Source organism: Callorhinchus milii, unplaced genomic scaffold, assembly GCF_018977255.1.
Source record: "Callorhinchus milii isolate IMCB2004 unplaced genomic scaffold, IMCB_Cmil_1.0 Scaffold25, whole genome shotgun sequence".
In the NCBI taxonomy this organism is placed as follows: Eukaryota; Metazoa; Chordata; class Chondrichthyes; order Chimaeriformes; family Callorhinchidae; genus Callorhinchus; species Callorhinchus milii.
The window spans coordinates 8,334,943-8,349,692 of record NW_024704766.1 but is presented as its reverse complement, the minus strand read 5'-3'; the positions used below and the strand labels follow the sequence as shown (position 1 = coordinate 8,349,692).

General features: G+C 50.3%; 1 protein-coding gene across 2 annotated transcripts in view; it reads right to left on the bottom strand.

The window, feature by feature from the left end:
- The window catches only part of LOC103190752 (rho guanine nucleotide exchange factor 12), a 34,494-nt gene that overhangs the window by 12,552 nt on the left and 7,192 nt on the right, over positions 1-14,750 (bottom strand). The window contains exons 2-24 of one of the 2 annotated variants that reach the window (XM_042343860.1): positions 9,634-9,657; positions 9,157-9,251; positions 8,972-9,070; positions 8,238-8,287; positions 7,671-7,728; positions 7,004-7,173; positions 6,481-6,555; positions 6,271-6,390; positions 5,393-5,453; positions 5,039-5,124; positions 4,736-4,861; positions 4,465-4,551; positions 4,184-4,294; positions 3,907-4,005; positions 3,600-3,642; positions 3,212-3,317; positions 2,856-2,996; positions 2,402-2,434; positions 2,034-2,151; positions 1,683-1,779; positions 1,411-1,596; positions 554-701; positions 403-450 (exon numbers count right to left, since the gene is read on the bottom strand). In XM_042343860.1, coding sequence (XP_042199794.1) covers positions 403-450; positions 554-701; positions 1,411-1,596; positions 1,683-1,779; positions 2,034-2,151; positions 2,402-2,434; positions 2,856-2,996; positions 3,212-3,317; positions 3,600-3,642; positions 3,907-4,005; positions 4,184-4,294; positions 4,465-4,551; positions 4,736-4,861; positions 5,039-5,124; positions 5,393-5,453; positions 6,271-6,390; positions 6,481-6,555; positions 7,004-7,173; positions 7,671-7,728; positions 8,238-8,287; positions 8,972-9,070; positions 9,157-9,251; positions 9,634-9,657 — 2,181 coding nt within the window. The remainder of the gene's footprint in view (positions 1-402; positions 451-553; positions 702-1,410; positions 1,597-1,682; positions 1,780-2,033; positions 2,152-2,401; positions 2,435-2,855; positions 2,997-3,211; positions 3,318-3,599; positions 3,643-3,906; positions 4,006-4,183; positions 4,295-4,464; positions 4,552-4,735; positions 4,862-5,038; positions 5,125-5,392; positions 5,454-6,270; positions 6,391-6,480; positions 6,556-7,003; positions 7,174-7,670; positions 7,729-8,237; positions 8,288-8,971; positions 9,071-9,156; positions 9,252-9,633; positions 9,658-14,750) is intronic. The other variant, XM_042343861.1, reaches the window with a different exon arrangement.

Sequence of the window (14,750 nt, the reverse complement as noted above, 5' to 3'; positions counted from 1 at the left end):
CAACTCCTCAGTGCAGAGGCAGAAGGAACCAGAATTCTATCCACTCTCAGGAAGATGCAAACCAACATGTCTTCTACACACGCGCGCACATTCATTCTCACACACACACACACACACACACCACACACACACACACACACACTCAGTGCCACACACGCACACACAGAGCCACAAACACACAGTCACACACACACACACTCAAAGCCACACACAGAGCCACATGCACAACAACAACTTGGATTTATATAGCACCCTTCACGCCTGACAGCATCTCAGCAGCGCACAGCGGCAGACAGCGCACAGAGCCACACACACAACTACATATACACACACAACTACATATACACACACAGCCCCACACACACACAGCCCCACACTGGTGTGTATGAGACAATCCCTCACCTGCGACCTGGCCTGGGGGTGCAGGGGGGAGTGGCCGTCTCCACACTTCTAAAAGAGAAAAGATATTAAACAACAGGACACGCGGAGAGAGAGAGACATCGTCAGGGGGTGAGGGGGAGACATTTCTGCATAGACACTGGGAGCTGCTCACCTCTCAGACTCTTGATCTTCCTCGATCACTTGGACCAGACCGGTCGGATAGTCGAAGATGGTGCCGGGCTTCGGGGTGGACGTACTCAAGTCTCCAGATAATGGATTGTCTCCAAACGGCTTTCCCAGCACCGGGCCAGCAAGAGGGTCTGAGGAGTGAGAGCTTCGGTTAGTGTGTGTGTGTGTGTGGGGGGGCGCGGGCGTGTGGAGGAGGTGGGGGAGCGAGCGTGTGGGGGGGAGCGAGCGTGTGGGGGGGGAGCGAGCGCGTGGGGGGAGCGAGCGCGTGGGGGGGGAGCGAGCGCGGGGGGGGAGCGAGCGCGGGGGGGGGGAGCGAGCGCGGGGGGGGAGCGAGCGCGGGGGGGGGGAGCGAGCGCGGGGGGGGGGGCGGGGGGGGGGAGCGAGCGCGGGGGGGGGAGCGGCGCGGGGGGCAGCGGCGCGGGGGGGCAGCGCGCGCGGGGGGCAGCGCGCGCGGGGGGCAGCGCGCGCGGGGGGGCAGCGCGCGCGGGGGGGGCAGCGTGTGTGTGGGGGCAGCGTGTGTGTGGGTGGGGGGAGCGTGTGTGTAGGGGCGTTTAGTGTGTGTGTGTGGTGGGGGCGAGGGGGGAGTGTGTGTGGTGGGGGTTAGTGTGTGTGTGGTGGGGCTTACTGTGTGATGGAGGCAAGTGTGTGCGGTGGGGGGAGTGTGTGTGTGTGTGGGGGGGTTAGTGTGTGTGGGGGGGGGCTTACTGTGTGATGGAGGCAAGTGTGTGCGGTGGGGGGAGTGTGTGTGGGGGGTTAGTGTGTGTGTGGGGGCAGTGTGTGTGGGGTGGGAGCGTGCGTGTGTGGGGGCAGTGTGTGTGTGCTCCCCAGCCCACCTCTCACCTGGTAGTCTCTCTGTCGGACCCTCGTGACCAGGGACAGCTCCGGGCGACAGGTGCTGATTCCCGTCTGTGGTGTCGCTGGATGACCCCATTGGTCGGAGTCTCACTGGCTCCGGGTGCTCGGGGAGTGAGGCCGAGCGGTTCGGTTGGTTCAACTGCTTCTGGTGCAGTATCTTGGCCTTTTCAACTGAGAACAAACATAACAGTCAAACCCGGAGTTCCCGCGCCCCGTCTCCCACCCAGTCACCCCCCTCCCCACCACACATCACTCACTTGCAATCCGGTCTTGTTTGCTCGTGCGGCGAATCGGGTCCAGGATACTCTGGAAGCGTTTCTTTTTCTCATCTTCCTTTTCCTTCTTTATACTCGCCTGTTTGTGACCAAATAAACACAAGTCAGGCCAGAAAATCGGTCCCTACTCACCCCACCACCGCCTCCCCCCCACTCCACCCCCCGCACACACAGGCCAGAAGCTCTGGACACGCGGGGAGGTGTGAGGCAGATTTAGTTTTGACTGATTGACTTTCAAACGCTGTCTATAATGGCGGAGTGCAACACGACTGTTCCTGCACTACCACGAGTCCCAATGTTGTAACAATCCTATAACTTTGTGGAAACCGTTACCTTTTTCTTCGGAAAGAACGCGACTCGTATTCTACGGTCACGGTCGAGATTCCGCGGGTCCTTCACCTTCACCCCGAGGTGTTTCATGTAAGTGAGGATCACGTCCAACATGGAGTTACTGGCAAATAAACACAGAGAGAGAGTGTCGGGGGGAGGGGAGGCCGGGGGGCAGGGGAGGGGAGCCTGGGGAGAGTGGAGCTTGGAGAGGAGGCTGGATGGGAGGGGGAGCGGAGCTGGGGTTGAGGAAAGCCGGGGGGGGGGGGGAGTCAGGGGGAGGAGAGCCGGGGGTAATGGAAGGGGAGGGGGAATGGGAGCGAGTGGGGAGGGAGGGGAGCCAGGGAGCTGCAGTTATCAGGCTGGAATCTCACCTTTTCTCCTCCTCTGTTGGTGACAAAGTCGCCCTGAAAAACACAAGGAAATGGAGTGAGGCAGATACAGACACAGGAGAGTGAGGCAGATACAGACACAGGAGAGTGAGGCAGATACAGACACAGGAGAGTGAGGCAGATACAGACACAGGAGAGTGAGGCAGATACAGACACAGAGAGTGAGGCAGATACAGACACAGAGAGTGAGGCAGATACAGACACAGGGAGTGTGGCAGATACAGACACAGGAGAGTGAGGCAGATACAGACACAGGAGAATGAGGCAGATACAGACACAGAGAGTGAGGCAGATACAGACACAGGGAGTGTGGCAGATACAGACACAGGAGAGTGAGGCAGATACAGACACAGGAGAGTGAAGCAGATACAGACACAGAGTGAGGCAGATACAGACATACACGTGTGGTCTGTTGGGTGGAGTTGCAGTTACTCACAGAACTTCTTCAATCTTCAGCAGCAGCTGCTCCGCGCACAGACGTTCCCGCTGCTCACACATGTTCCGATCCCGACTTCGCTCCAAATCCAACTTGGAGAGTTCCACCTCGCCAATCGTCATCCCCATGTTCCGTTTCTGCCTGTTACACACACAGAGCCCGGGATCAGCCATCACAACCCTAACCCGTGCTCCACCCCTCCCGCTCGATCCCCCCTCTTCCCCCATCTCCAACGTGCACCCCCCACCCTCGCTCACTCGCTCCCACTCGTTTGCGCCCCTCCACCGCTCACTCCCGGCCCTTCTCTGTTCACTTTCCCCACTCCCCACCCTGCCGCCGTAAGACGCTGTATTTACCTGAAGTCCTGCAGGTGGGCCTGCACCTCTGCCAACACATTGTCTTGCACCGTCTGCACGAACTGCCGCTGCAGCTCCTCTGGGATTAGATCCAGGCGCCTCCGCTCTACAAAGCAACACAGCACCTCGTGGGCAGCTCCAGCACACACTCGCCCGCCTGCCTGCGCTCACACTCGCGCGCCTGCCTGCGCTCACACTCACATGTGCATTTTGTGTCCATACGCATGGGCCACCGACTGACACACATGACAATTGGGTTGAGAAAATGTTGCCCACAAATATAGTCAATTCACTTTACAGTATATTCTGTGAAGCGCTTTGAGGCGTCTCAAAGCTATGAAAAGCGCTATATCAAGTGCAAGGATTCTTATTTTATTATAGAACTTACCCAGCTCCGCGGTGATTCCCTCTGGGGCCTGAACCTTCAGATTCTGGTAAAAAGGGAAAGAAATGGGCAGGAAGTCACAATGCGCCTCACCAGCTTTGACAGTGAGCCAGTCACACACACTGGGGCGTGTGAGTTTTGGAGGGGAGGGTGTCCTGGTGGGTGGGGGTGTGTGTCCTGGTGGGTGGGGGGAAGGGGGTGTCCTGGTGGTGGAGTTTGGGGGGGTGGGGGGGCTGTCCTGGTGGTTGGGGGTCCTGGTGGTGGGGGGGGGTCGCAGGGTAGCCTGGGAGTTGGGAGCGGGATTACTCACGGCTCCTTTTTCCAGGAATAAATGGTAGAATTCCACGAAAACTCTGCGATTCTCCTTTGAGTTTGTCTGATTGTAAAATTCAGCATAAAGATAGCAGAGCTGAGGGCAGAGAAACCACAGTTACCATCATTCAGTGGCAGCGGAACAGCCCTACCACCCAGCCAGCCTGTCCCCCAGCCTGCCTCCCCGAGCCACCCCCTCCCCCAGCCAGACCCCACTCCCCAGCCTGTCTCCCTGAGGCAGGCCCATCCCCCCCCCCCATTCCCAGGTTTCTTACCGATGGAACCGGGTCAAACTGCGAGAGGACGTGATGCAGAAACGCCACCACATGTGCCGGGCGGGACCGCAATGTCTCCAGGGTTTGGAAGCAGCTGCACTGAATGTCCACCTGGTGGAAAATAACAGCAGGTCCGGTATGTTCTGCCAAGCCCCTTCCCCACTACCAGCCCTCCCGCACTGCCAGGCCCCTCCGCCCACTTACCCAACCCCCCCCCCCCCCCACGGGCTCCCATGGCTCCACTCCCCTCATGCCTCCTGGCTGTGCCCTCACTCTCTCACCTGCTCGGCTTCGTTACCAAAATCGTCATCCTCAGCTCCGATGATGTGGGCTCCGCCCCGGAGAGGGGGGCTCCCCAACTGCGAATCCTGGAGACGGAAACAAGATAAAAACTGAGGACCCCTCCCCCCACGCATCAGCCCCTTCCCCCCGGACCTCGCCCCCTCCCCTGGGCCTCAGCCCCTCCTCTCTCCGAGACCATGGCCTTCACTTTGTTTCCTTACGACCATTCAGACCATAAATACATCCCCCCCATGTGACGCACAGACATACCCAGTCAGGACTATCGTCTGTCTCCGCCCTCTCACAGTTGCCGCTGTCCTTGAAGGAGGCTGAGCCGCTGGGAGGATAGTCTCTGGGGCTGAGGCCGTCCTGAACTGCAAAGGGGCTCACATCAGTCTGCAAAGCACAACAAAACTTTACAAACATGACGAACAGAAACAACGGGCTGAGCAGCACTGAAAACAGGAAGACTTCAAATACACCAGCTACCGCCTACACACAAACCCAGCTCTTGGGTCAGACTCTGCTTCCCCCCACCCCCCAATGATGGTACTCAGGATATAAAGTCCCCACCTCGATTTGACTGAAGGAAGTCTGGATTCTCTCCATTATCTCACTCTCGCTCGGGGAGTGCAAATACGGCTCCAACTCTCTCACCTCTAAACATGAAAAACATAGAACAGAAAGAGGCTGTGATAGAGTGAGAGATAGTGAGTGAGAGAGAGAGAGAGAGAGAGAGAGAGAGAGAGAGACTAAGAGTGAGCGAGCGAGAGAAAGAGAGAGATAGACAAAGTGAGTGAGAGACTGAGAATGAGAGTGATGAAGAGAGCAGGAGTGAGGCAGAGAGAGTGATAGAGAAACAGCCAGGGAGAGAGAGACTACAGGGAGAGAGCGGTGGGGGGGTAAGTGGACATTCCTCTCACTGACCTTCAGTCGTTGCTTCAACAATTGACAAAGTTTCGGAAAGTGTGGCTGAGCCCGGCACATCCTGTGGGGAACATAAACAATCACGTGGGGCATCAATGTGAGCGGAATGCTGTCTTCTCTACACTGCAACCTCCGCGCCCCCCACCCTTCCCCCTAGCCCCACACTCACAGATGATCTCGAAACAGGATCAGGCCCCTCAATGTGCTGTCCACCTTGGGCTCTATTATCTCCTTCTCACTCCTTCACGTTAATGTCCTCCCCCATTCATCCACTCTGCATTTATTAAGATTTTCCAGAACCCACAGACAGAACGTATATTCCCCACAATCAATGGCTAAATTATTAACACACGTCTTTCCCTGGAAGTGAAACACAGAGAGTCTGCAAGCCAATCCTTCTCTCATCCGAGCTCGTCATTGCAAATTATCCTCTCGTTCCTTAGTCTCCAATGCTCTGCCTCCTCCTCATTCATCTCCTCCCAACTCCTCATCTCCTCCCAACTCCTCATCTCCTCAGCTACTCACACACCTCAGCTCCTCCCTAGGAGCTGCACCTAAGCCAACGTGACAAACTCCTTTCCCCAGCGATACTCTCCTCACCAGGCGTCACCAGACCACATCCTCTAGAATCATTCTCGCAGACTCTGCCAAGGCCTCGGCTGGGGACTGGGATCTTTAAATAGAGCTTTAAAGTGACTGCACATCACAAGTCATCCCCATCCTTCCTCCCCCGAACATTAGGTATCTCTGTTTCCGAGGTTCCCAGAATATCCAGCAAAGGGATGGGGGGAGGGTGCAGGGTGATGGTACAGGGGGGAGGATGAGGGGGTTGGGGGGGGGAATGCGGAGGGAGAGGAGAATGGTAAGGAGGGAGGTACCTGGGAGATGCCGCTGGCTTTGTGGAGCTGCTCCCGAACCTGGTGGATGCGTTTCTCTGCCTCCTGTTTCTCACGCAGCAGCTGTTGTGTCGGGTTTTTCTGACACTTTTCCTTAAGTAACTGTTTGAGAGAGAAACCGAGTGAGTGGACAGTGGTTTCATACTGAGTAAACACTGCTGGTCCTTGCTGCGCCTGCGCTCACACCCGCACCTGATACTGCTGACACTCAGTGTCCAACATGCTCTGCAGGATCTGCAGCTTCTGACTGTGAACAATGGTGTCTTCCTGCAGAGAGAGAAAGAGAGGGTGAGAGACAGACTTGAGTAGCAGCTGTGCCAGTGCCAGACCCCACTGCATCGAACACAAACTCCACCAAATGTAAAAAGGAAAATATTGCTGTGTTTAAATCCCAGTGATGGCAGCCGGTGGGGGTTGGGGGGTGGGTGCAGTGACACAGGAAGGTGTCGGGGAGGGGGAGCGGCTCCAGAGAAAGTGGGCGGGGCCAAGTCTACTTTTTTTGAGCTGAAATCTGTCAATTGGTCAGTTTTACAAAGTGCGACCGACTGACGTTCATTACATCCAACACAGCTGAAAAATGAAGAATTTCTGAAGAAACAGCAACAATTTCTGCGTTGAGCCTGGGGTCAATCAGTGACCTCCTTCTGATAAACAGCTGTTCACTCCAGTCCCTGTAACCTTCACTTCCTGCTGCATGAATCTGTAAGTCACTTACACCCATGAGTGTGGGGCTGGTGATTCTCTCTGTGCTGCTGGTTGGAGAGAAGACCGGAGCTGGTTGCCCAGGGAACAGGAAAGTCCCCGAATCTCCATCGGAGGTGCTGAGGGGGATCTGGGGAGACCCTGGCGGCCGTCCCAGCACAGTGAGAGCTACATAGGAGCCGGCTGTCAGAGAGAGAGAAAAAGGCAAAATTAACAAAACTAGATAAATTTGCAGCTAAAACACAACCTTGTCCTTCACGCATCACCCTGCTTGCAGGAAGTCACACCGGGTTACAGTTTTGCAGAAACAAACTATTTTGCATTATACACCACATGGTTCTGCGACCATTAGACACACAGGATACAGTACTGTGTATATGTACTGTATAAACACAGCTCAATTGGCTAATGTAATAGCTGAACAAAGTTGTAAACAATTCTCAAACAATTAATAAACTCAGCGGCAATACTTAGCAAGAGTCGCTCTTCCCAAGCACTCAATCTTTGGGGCAGCTCATCACAAGGGACGGGTGACTCACAGGCATCTAAACCGGTTCAACCATGACAGACTGTGTGTAACAAAGACTAGAATCTTGTAAAACTGCAACAAATTACATTTGTATCACCCCTTTCACATCGTCCCAAGGTGCTGTATTGTACCTTGTAGATGCATCACTTACATTTGATTAACCGAACAACTTCAACATGGTTGGAGTGAGTGACCAACGTCCCATTAACCTGCAGATAAAACACAATATACATGTGACACCCGTGTCGCTGCTGGAGATGTGAGAAATGTGAACCTGCACATTACAGAACAGCCAGGAGCTGCCACACTCACATCAGCAATGAACCCCATGTAACATGTTTGTCTTGATGCAATTGTCCAGTTCACATGCCAGAGCCAATGTCCGGTATTGGCCGGCGCATTTGCTGCACTGCACAAAGCACCCACCAGGGGGAGCTCACTCACACAATTGCTGTGCCCAAACCGACTTTGTTATAACTCCTGCATTCGATAGAACACCTTATCACATTGCCAAGACATCTCAAAACGATCCATAGGATATACTGTAAAGTGTAGTGACTGTATATTTTGTGGGGGAACTTTATTCCATTTCCCTGTTGCTGGGCTTTCTTTGTCTTGGCTGCTTGTATTTGTAAGTGTTCCCCCATCCCATCTCGAGATTCCTACAGAGAAAGTTGCAGGATTCCTCTGGACAGCGAGAGACAACGGTTAAACTCACTTTAATGATCCTGTCTCCTTGTTGCACCCCAGCTCGTACTGCAGCTCCATCTGTCAAGCAATAAGACAGGTATCAGAAACAGCACAGCAGCCAATTACCAAATGCAGGGAACGGGTGGTGGGGGTGGGTGACAGGAGGTATGACCTGGTAGCAGGGTGAATGGTTTGGTGACAGGGACGTGGCCGGGGTAGGTCACATCCTTGAAACATTTATTCCAGTTTTAATAATAATAATCCTTACATTTGATATAGCGCCTTATCACATCTTTGAGATGCCACAAAGCGCTTCGCAGAACATACTGTAAAGTGAATTGGCTGTGCGTTTTGTAGGCGAAACTCAGGAGCCAATTACGCACAGCAGTGTCCCACAGTTATGAATTGATAGATCAAATTATTATTATTTATTTAATTTTTTTTGAAGGGATTATTACCACCGGAAAAGCGATCCGCCAATTGAGTAACAACCAGATTCCTACTTACTGCTAGGTAAACAGAGGCGTGTGGAGTAAGGAAACTTGCCCAATGTTTCGCCCTGCTGGGAATCGAACCCAGGTCCTCTCGCTTGCGAGGCGAGTGCTCTAACCACTGAGCTGCAGGACTCCACACTTCATCAGTTATAAGGATTATTATTATAACTAGATTTTCTTGAAAAAGGTAAAAATGCATTTTTTCATGACATAGTTCCAGTGTTGATGTACAAGTTTACGTCCCAGTGATGGCGAGGCAAGTACTTACCCTCTTTGACAGACTGCACAAATACCGGGTTGTCCCCACTGACAGTCAGCCCAAAGCCGTTCTCGTCGCGCTGGATGATAACACAGCGTTGCACCAGACCTGCAAATAAGGCAATTAGCAAAACCTGAGACAAGTACCAGATAGAGTTTATACTTCTGCTGGCCTCAGGCCACACCCCCACTTACCTGTTGGGTCAAACTCAAATGGAGGAGATTTTTCCAAGTTCTTTTTCTCATGTTTTTTATCAGGCGACAGGTCCTTCTGCACCACGGCTCCTTGCCTGTAACGTGGACGACATGGCGTGATCAACACTCCCAAAGCCACGTCAAGATTCCGCCACCACCCTTCCTCCCCCGCGGCAGCCCTAACCCACAGACCACCCCAGAATCCCTCCAGCACCCCCAACCCACAGACCACACCAACACCCCCAACTCACAGACCTGCCCCCACAGAACACCCAACCCACAGACCCTCCCAACAGGACCCCCCCCCCAACACGCAGACCACCGCCAGCACCCCCAACCCACAGACCCTCCAACCCACAGACCCTCCAACACCACCAACCCACAGGCCCCTCCCAACAGCCCCAAACCATAGAAGCCTCCCCCAGTACCCAGAACCCACAGCAACTATTAATCCTTGCATTTGAATTGTGCTCTTACCTGGGAAGTCTTCTGATGGGAAACCTGGAAACAAACAAAGTGTGAATCTGCAGTAGGTGTCCCTGTTCTCCCCCCCACCCAGCAACCCCCACCTCCACACACACACACCCCATCCCCCCACACACATCCCACTCCCCATACACAGATCATTGATCAAGACGCCACACCACATAAAGGGCACAATGTAAGTCAAATCGTTGTTGTTGTATCTGTCTGTTCAGTGCTATTTGAGAAGAGAAGTGAGCGTTTCCCAGTATCATGGCCGCCAATCTCCATATTCATTCCATGGCTGTTTGTGAGACTTTGCTGTGCCAAATTGGCTGCGGCGTTACTGTACAAACACTGTTTTAAAGTCACTACACCTGGTAGCAGTTACTTTGAGACATTTTGATATATTAAATTTGAGTATGATTATTAGTACCCAAGATGCACTGCCCGAAGGGCGGGGCAGAACTCTGCCTATTTTTATCCTCGACATAAACACAGGAGCCGAGGGCAACGCCTCGTTTCCTCATAAACCCAAACTACTCTTAATAATAAAAACATTAAAGCATTTGGAAACAGACAGGAACAGGAAACGTCACATTCCATCTGCCTGCTCCTGGGTCCAGAGAGAGGCACACACTGACGCACAGCGACAGACACACACACTGACGCACAGCGACAGACACACACACTGACGCACAGCGACAGACACACAGCGCCAGACACACACACTGACGCACAGCGACAGACACACACACTGACGCACAGCGACAGACACACACACTGACGCACAGCGACAGACACACACACTGACGCACAGTGACAGACACACACACTGACACACAGCGACAGACACACACACTGACACACAGCGACAGACACACACACTGACACACAGCGACAGACACACACACTGACACACAGCGACAGACACACACACTGACACACAGGGAGAAAGTGAAACACAGGGAGAGAGAGAGACACACATACATAGACACACCTACACTGAAACACAGAGACTCACACGCACACATACGCACACTAGGACACACACACTAATCCTTGCATTTACTAATCATTGCATTTGACACACAAATTACATTAATTACACAGACAGAGAGAGAGACACACACTCTGAGACATAGACACTGAGACACAGATGGATACGCAAAGATAGAGGAAAATAAAGTTGGGGGGAAGAGACACACGCATACACTTGAGATACAAAGAGAGACACATGCACACTGAGACAGATACACAGACAGAGAGAGCAACACTGACACATACACACACTGAGACAGAGAGCAAACGAGCGAAAGAGCAAGACAAACAGACAGACGAGAGAGAGAGAGAGAGAATGGAGGGAGTGTGGCAGATAACAAGAGGAAGGGAGTGGGTGAAGCAGCTGTAGTTTGCGATAAGGCAGCATCACAACCTCAGGCAGGCAGGTTTATAAATATATTGACTATTTTTTAGAAATATTTTTTCACTCAGGAACTGGAGCATTTTAAAATCGCCTCTTTATGGCATGAACATAAGAAATGCTAGACGAAAGAAAAAGAAGGTCCATCTAGCTTGCCTTCCTAGCGGTCGCATGCACATATGTCCCAAACAACTGACGTTATTATATCCCATAATGTTATTCCCTAAAAGAAAACTATCTAATCTGTGTTTGAAGGAATCAACATTTCCTGCTTTAACCATCTCCCTCGGGAGCCTGTTCCACAGGTTCACTATTCGCTCACTGACATAGTGTTTGGTAGATTTGTTCTGAATTTACCCCCTTCAATCGCAGCCCGTGTCCTCTGGTTTTATATTCTGGACAAGTTGAAACAGCCTGTCATGATCTATACTGTTTTGTCCCTTTAGAATCTTAAAGACAGCAATCATGTCACCTCTCAATCTTCTCGTTTCTAGTGTGAACACGCCTAGTTTACTTAGTCTCTTCTCATAGTCCAGTCCTTCCATTCCCTCAATCATTCTGGTTTCCTTCCTCTGTATCCTCTTGATTTCTCTCATATCCTTTTTGTACTGGTGACCAGAACTGTACAGTCTCGAAGTACAGTCTCACTGATGATTTATACAGTGGCAGGATTATCCCACTAGTTCGGCTTGCTATTGGTCTTTTGATACATCCCAACATCTGGTTTGCTTTACTCACTGATTGATGCGAGAATTCAATTTATTGTCAATCAGGAACCCCAGGTCCTTTTCATTTTCCGTACATATTATTTTCCTTTCGTTCAAATAATAGTCCCTTCCAGGATTTTTTATCCCGATGTGAAGCACTTTACATTTCTCCACATTGAATTTCATCTGCCACCAATCTGCCCAATTCACAAGATTGTTCAAATCCTCCTGTGACTTGTCTTGTTCAGCTTCTCAATCTACTACCTTCATTAGCTTGGTGTTAACTGCAAACTTAGCCACTGCTTGAAACTCCTAGTTCCAGATCATTTATAAAAATATTAAACAAAAGAGGTCCTAAGACATTTGTGGAACTCCCCTGGTAACACTTTCCCAGTCTGATAACGTTCCCTGTACCAACACCCTCTGGGTTCTTCCGGTCAACCAGTTTACATATCTATTGTAATATACTTCCACTGATTCCTGCTTTCTTTATTTTCAGTACCAGCCTCTCAAGAGGAACTGTATCAAAGGTCTTACTGCAATCCAGATACACAACATCCACAGCCTTACCCTTATCAAGCTCCCTTGTCACACTGCCAAAGAAAACCAATAAATTAGATTGGCAAAACCTCTCCTTCATGAACCCATATTAACTATCATTTATGATTTTATTTCTGTCCAGGTGCTCTGTGATTTTATCCTCAATAAAAGTCTCCTTAATTTTACCCACAATGGACGTCAAACTTACTGGTCTGTAGTTTCCTGGGTTACTTTTGTTAACTTTCTTAAAAATAGGAGTAACAATAGGAGAATAGGAGAAATCTGCCCTTTCTCCAGTCCCCTGGCAGTATTCAGTAATTTCTGAAAGATTTGTGCCAGCATATCTGCAACTTCCTCCCTTAGTTCCGTAAAGATCCTTGGATGCAATTTATCGAGATTTATTTAACTTAAGTTTGCACAGCTGTTTGGCAGCCATGCTGGTAGTGATATGAATAGTGACGCAACTTTCCTCTGCGACATCCTTGAGTTCTCTTTCCAGATCAGATAGGTTCCGTCTCCTCCTTAGTAAAAACTGACGCAAAAAACTTGATTTAGAACTATTGCAGCCTGTGCAGCGTTATTTGTCATGTTCTCTCCCAAATCCACCTTCAGTGGCCCTATTCCATAGTTTGTTTTTCTTTTTTCTCAGTGTAACTAAAAGCCTTTTTGTTATTATCCTTCACATCTCTTGCCATGTTCAATTCAAAGTTTTTCTTTGCCATTCTAATGCCTTTTTTTTACAGTTGTGGCTTGCCTTTTTCTTCCTCTTGATGAGTTTCTTTGTAGCCCCATCTAACCAGGCAGGAGTGTCTCTAAGCTTGATACCTTTATTTTGCATGGGTACACATTGTTCCATTGCCTTCATAATCACCTCTTTGAAGGAACTTCATAGTTATTCCACTCCCTTCGCCATATTTAAGCCTGCCAAGCCCACACCAAGAAGCACACAAAGTTGGTCCTCTTGAAATTTGAGTTTTGTTTTGCGTTTTTATAACCTCATCAATCCTTGTGATGTCAAATGCGATTGTATTGTGATTGCTGTTGTTCAATGCTTCTCCCACCTTTATGCTGGAGATTTGATCGCCCCCAGTTACTCATTACCAAATCCAAGATGCTATCTCCCCTTGTTGGCTCTTTTACAAACTGAGTCATAAAACAGTCTTCCTTCAACTCTAGAAACCCCTTCCCTATTTTACCAGGAGACGCATCATTATTCCAGTCAATTTCTGGTAAGCTAAAATCTCCAATAACTATTGACGGTTCTTTGCTGATTGCCTTCCTTATCTCATCCCACAGTTCCAGATCTAAGTTGTCACCCTGGCCTGGGGGTCTATAGTAGACCCCCAGTAAAGGTTTGCATCTTTTAATTCTATCCCAAGTGATTTTGTGTCTGCCCTTTCCTTTTTTATATCCTATCTCACTTGTGTCTCAATAATGGAGATTATATATTGTGTACTATATACCTAACAACAACAACAACAAGATTCCATTTATAAAGCGCCTTTCACGTCAGGAGGACGTCCCAAGGCGCTGCACAGTTGGGTCATGATTAGATGGGTGGAACCCATCTAAACAGTTTAGAACCTTCTAGATGCGTATTTCATTCTACCATGTCTCTGTGATGCTAATGGTGTCCAATCTGTCACCCTCTGCAAGACCTTCCAGATCACGCATCTTGTTGGTCAAACTTCTTGCATTAATGCAAGTACAACTCCATTGTTTTTTGCCTTTCCCAGAAGCATTTTTTGTTTCTTTTTCTCCAACCTTTGGAGTTAGACCCGTTACATTGGTACGACTTAAGGTTTTCCCTAATCAGTTCGGGTGCCCTCTTACACCGACCGCAACCACCCCTGTGCCTAGTTTAAACAGTCCCTAACCAAATTATATATCCTGCCTCCCAACTTCTCCACCCTTGTTTTTGTTTAGGTGGAACCCATCCAGTCTGTATAGATGCACCCTATTCCAAAAGGTGCCCCATTGTTTGAGGAAACAAAAGCCTGAATCCCTACACCAATGCCTTAGCCACTCTTTGGTCTTTCCCACTAGCACGTAGTTCGGATAATATTTCAGAAAATACTTCACTTGAAGTCTTTCCATTTAGCTTCCTTCCTAATGCTCTAATTTTAGTATGAAGGACCCGTGGTCTACTTCTATCTATGTTATTTCTTTCCACATAAGCAACTACAACTGGTTCTTCAACCCAGGGCGTCATATCCTCAACAGTGCATCCGATAAGCAACTGACCATTCTATTCTTTGGGTCTGGTTTGCACAGAATGCGATCTGTGAACCGAATAGTCAAATCCTCTAACATGACAACTTGTCTGCTACTCTTTCTCTTCTTTCCTCCTTCCCAAGCAGGCTGCTGGATTGTCTCGGTATACAACAACAACAAACAACACCAAAATTACATTTGTATAGCACCTTTCACATTGGGAGGACGTCCCAAGGCGCAGGACAGAC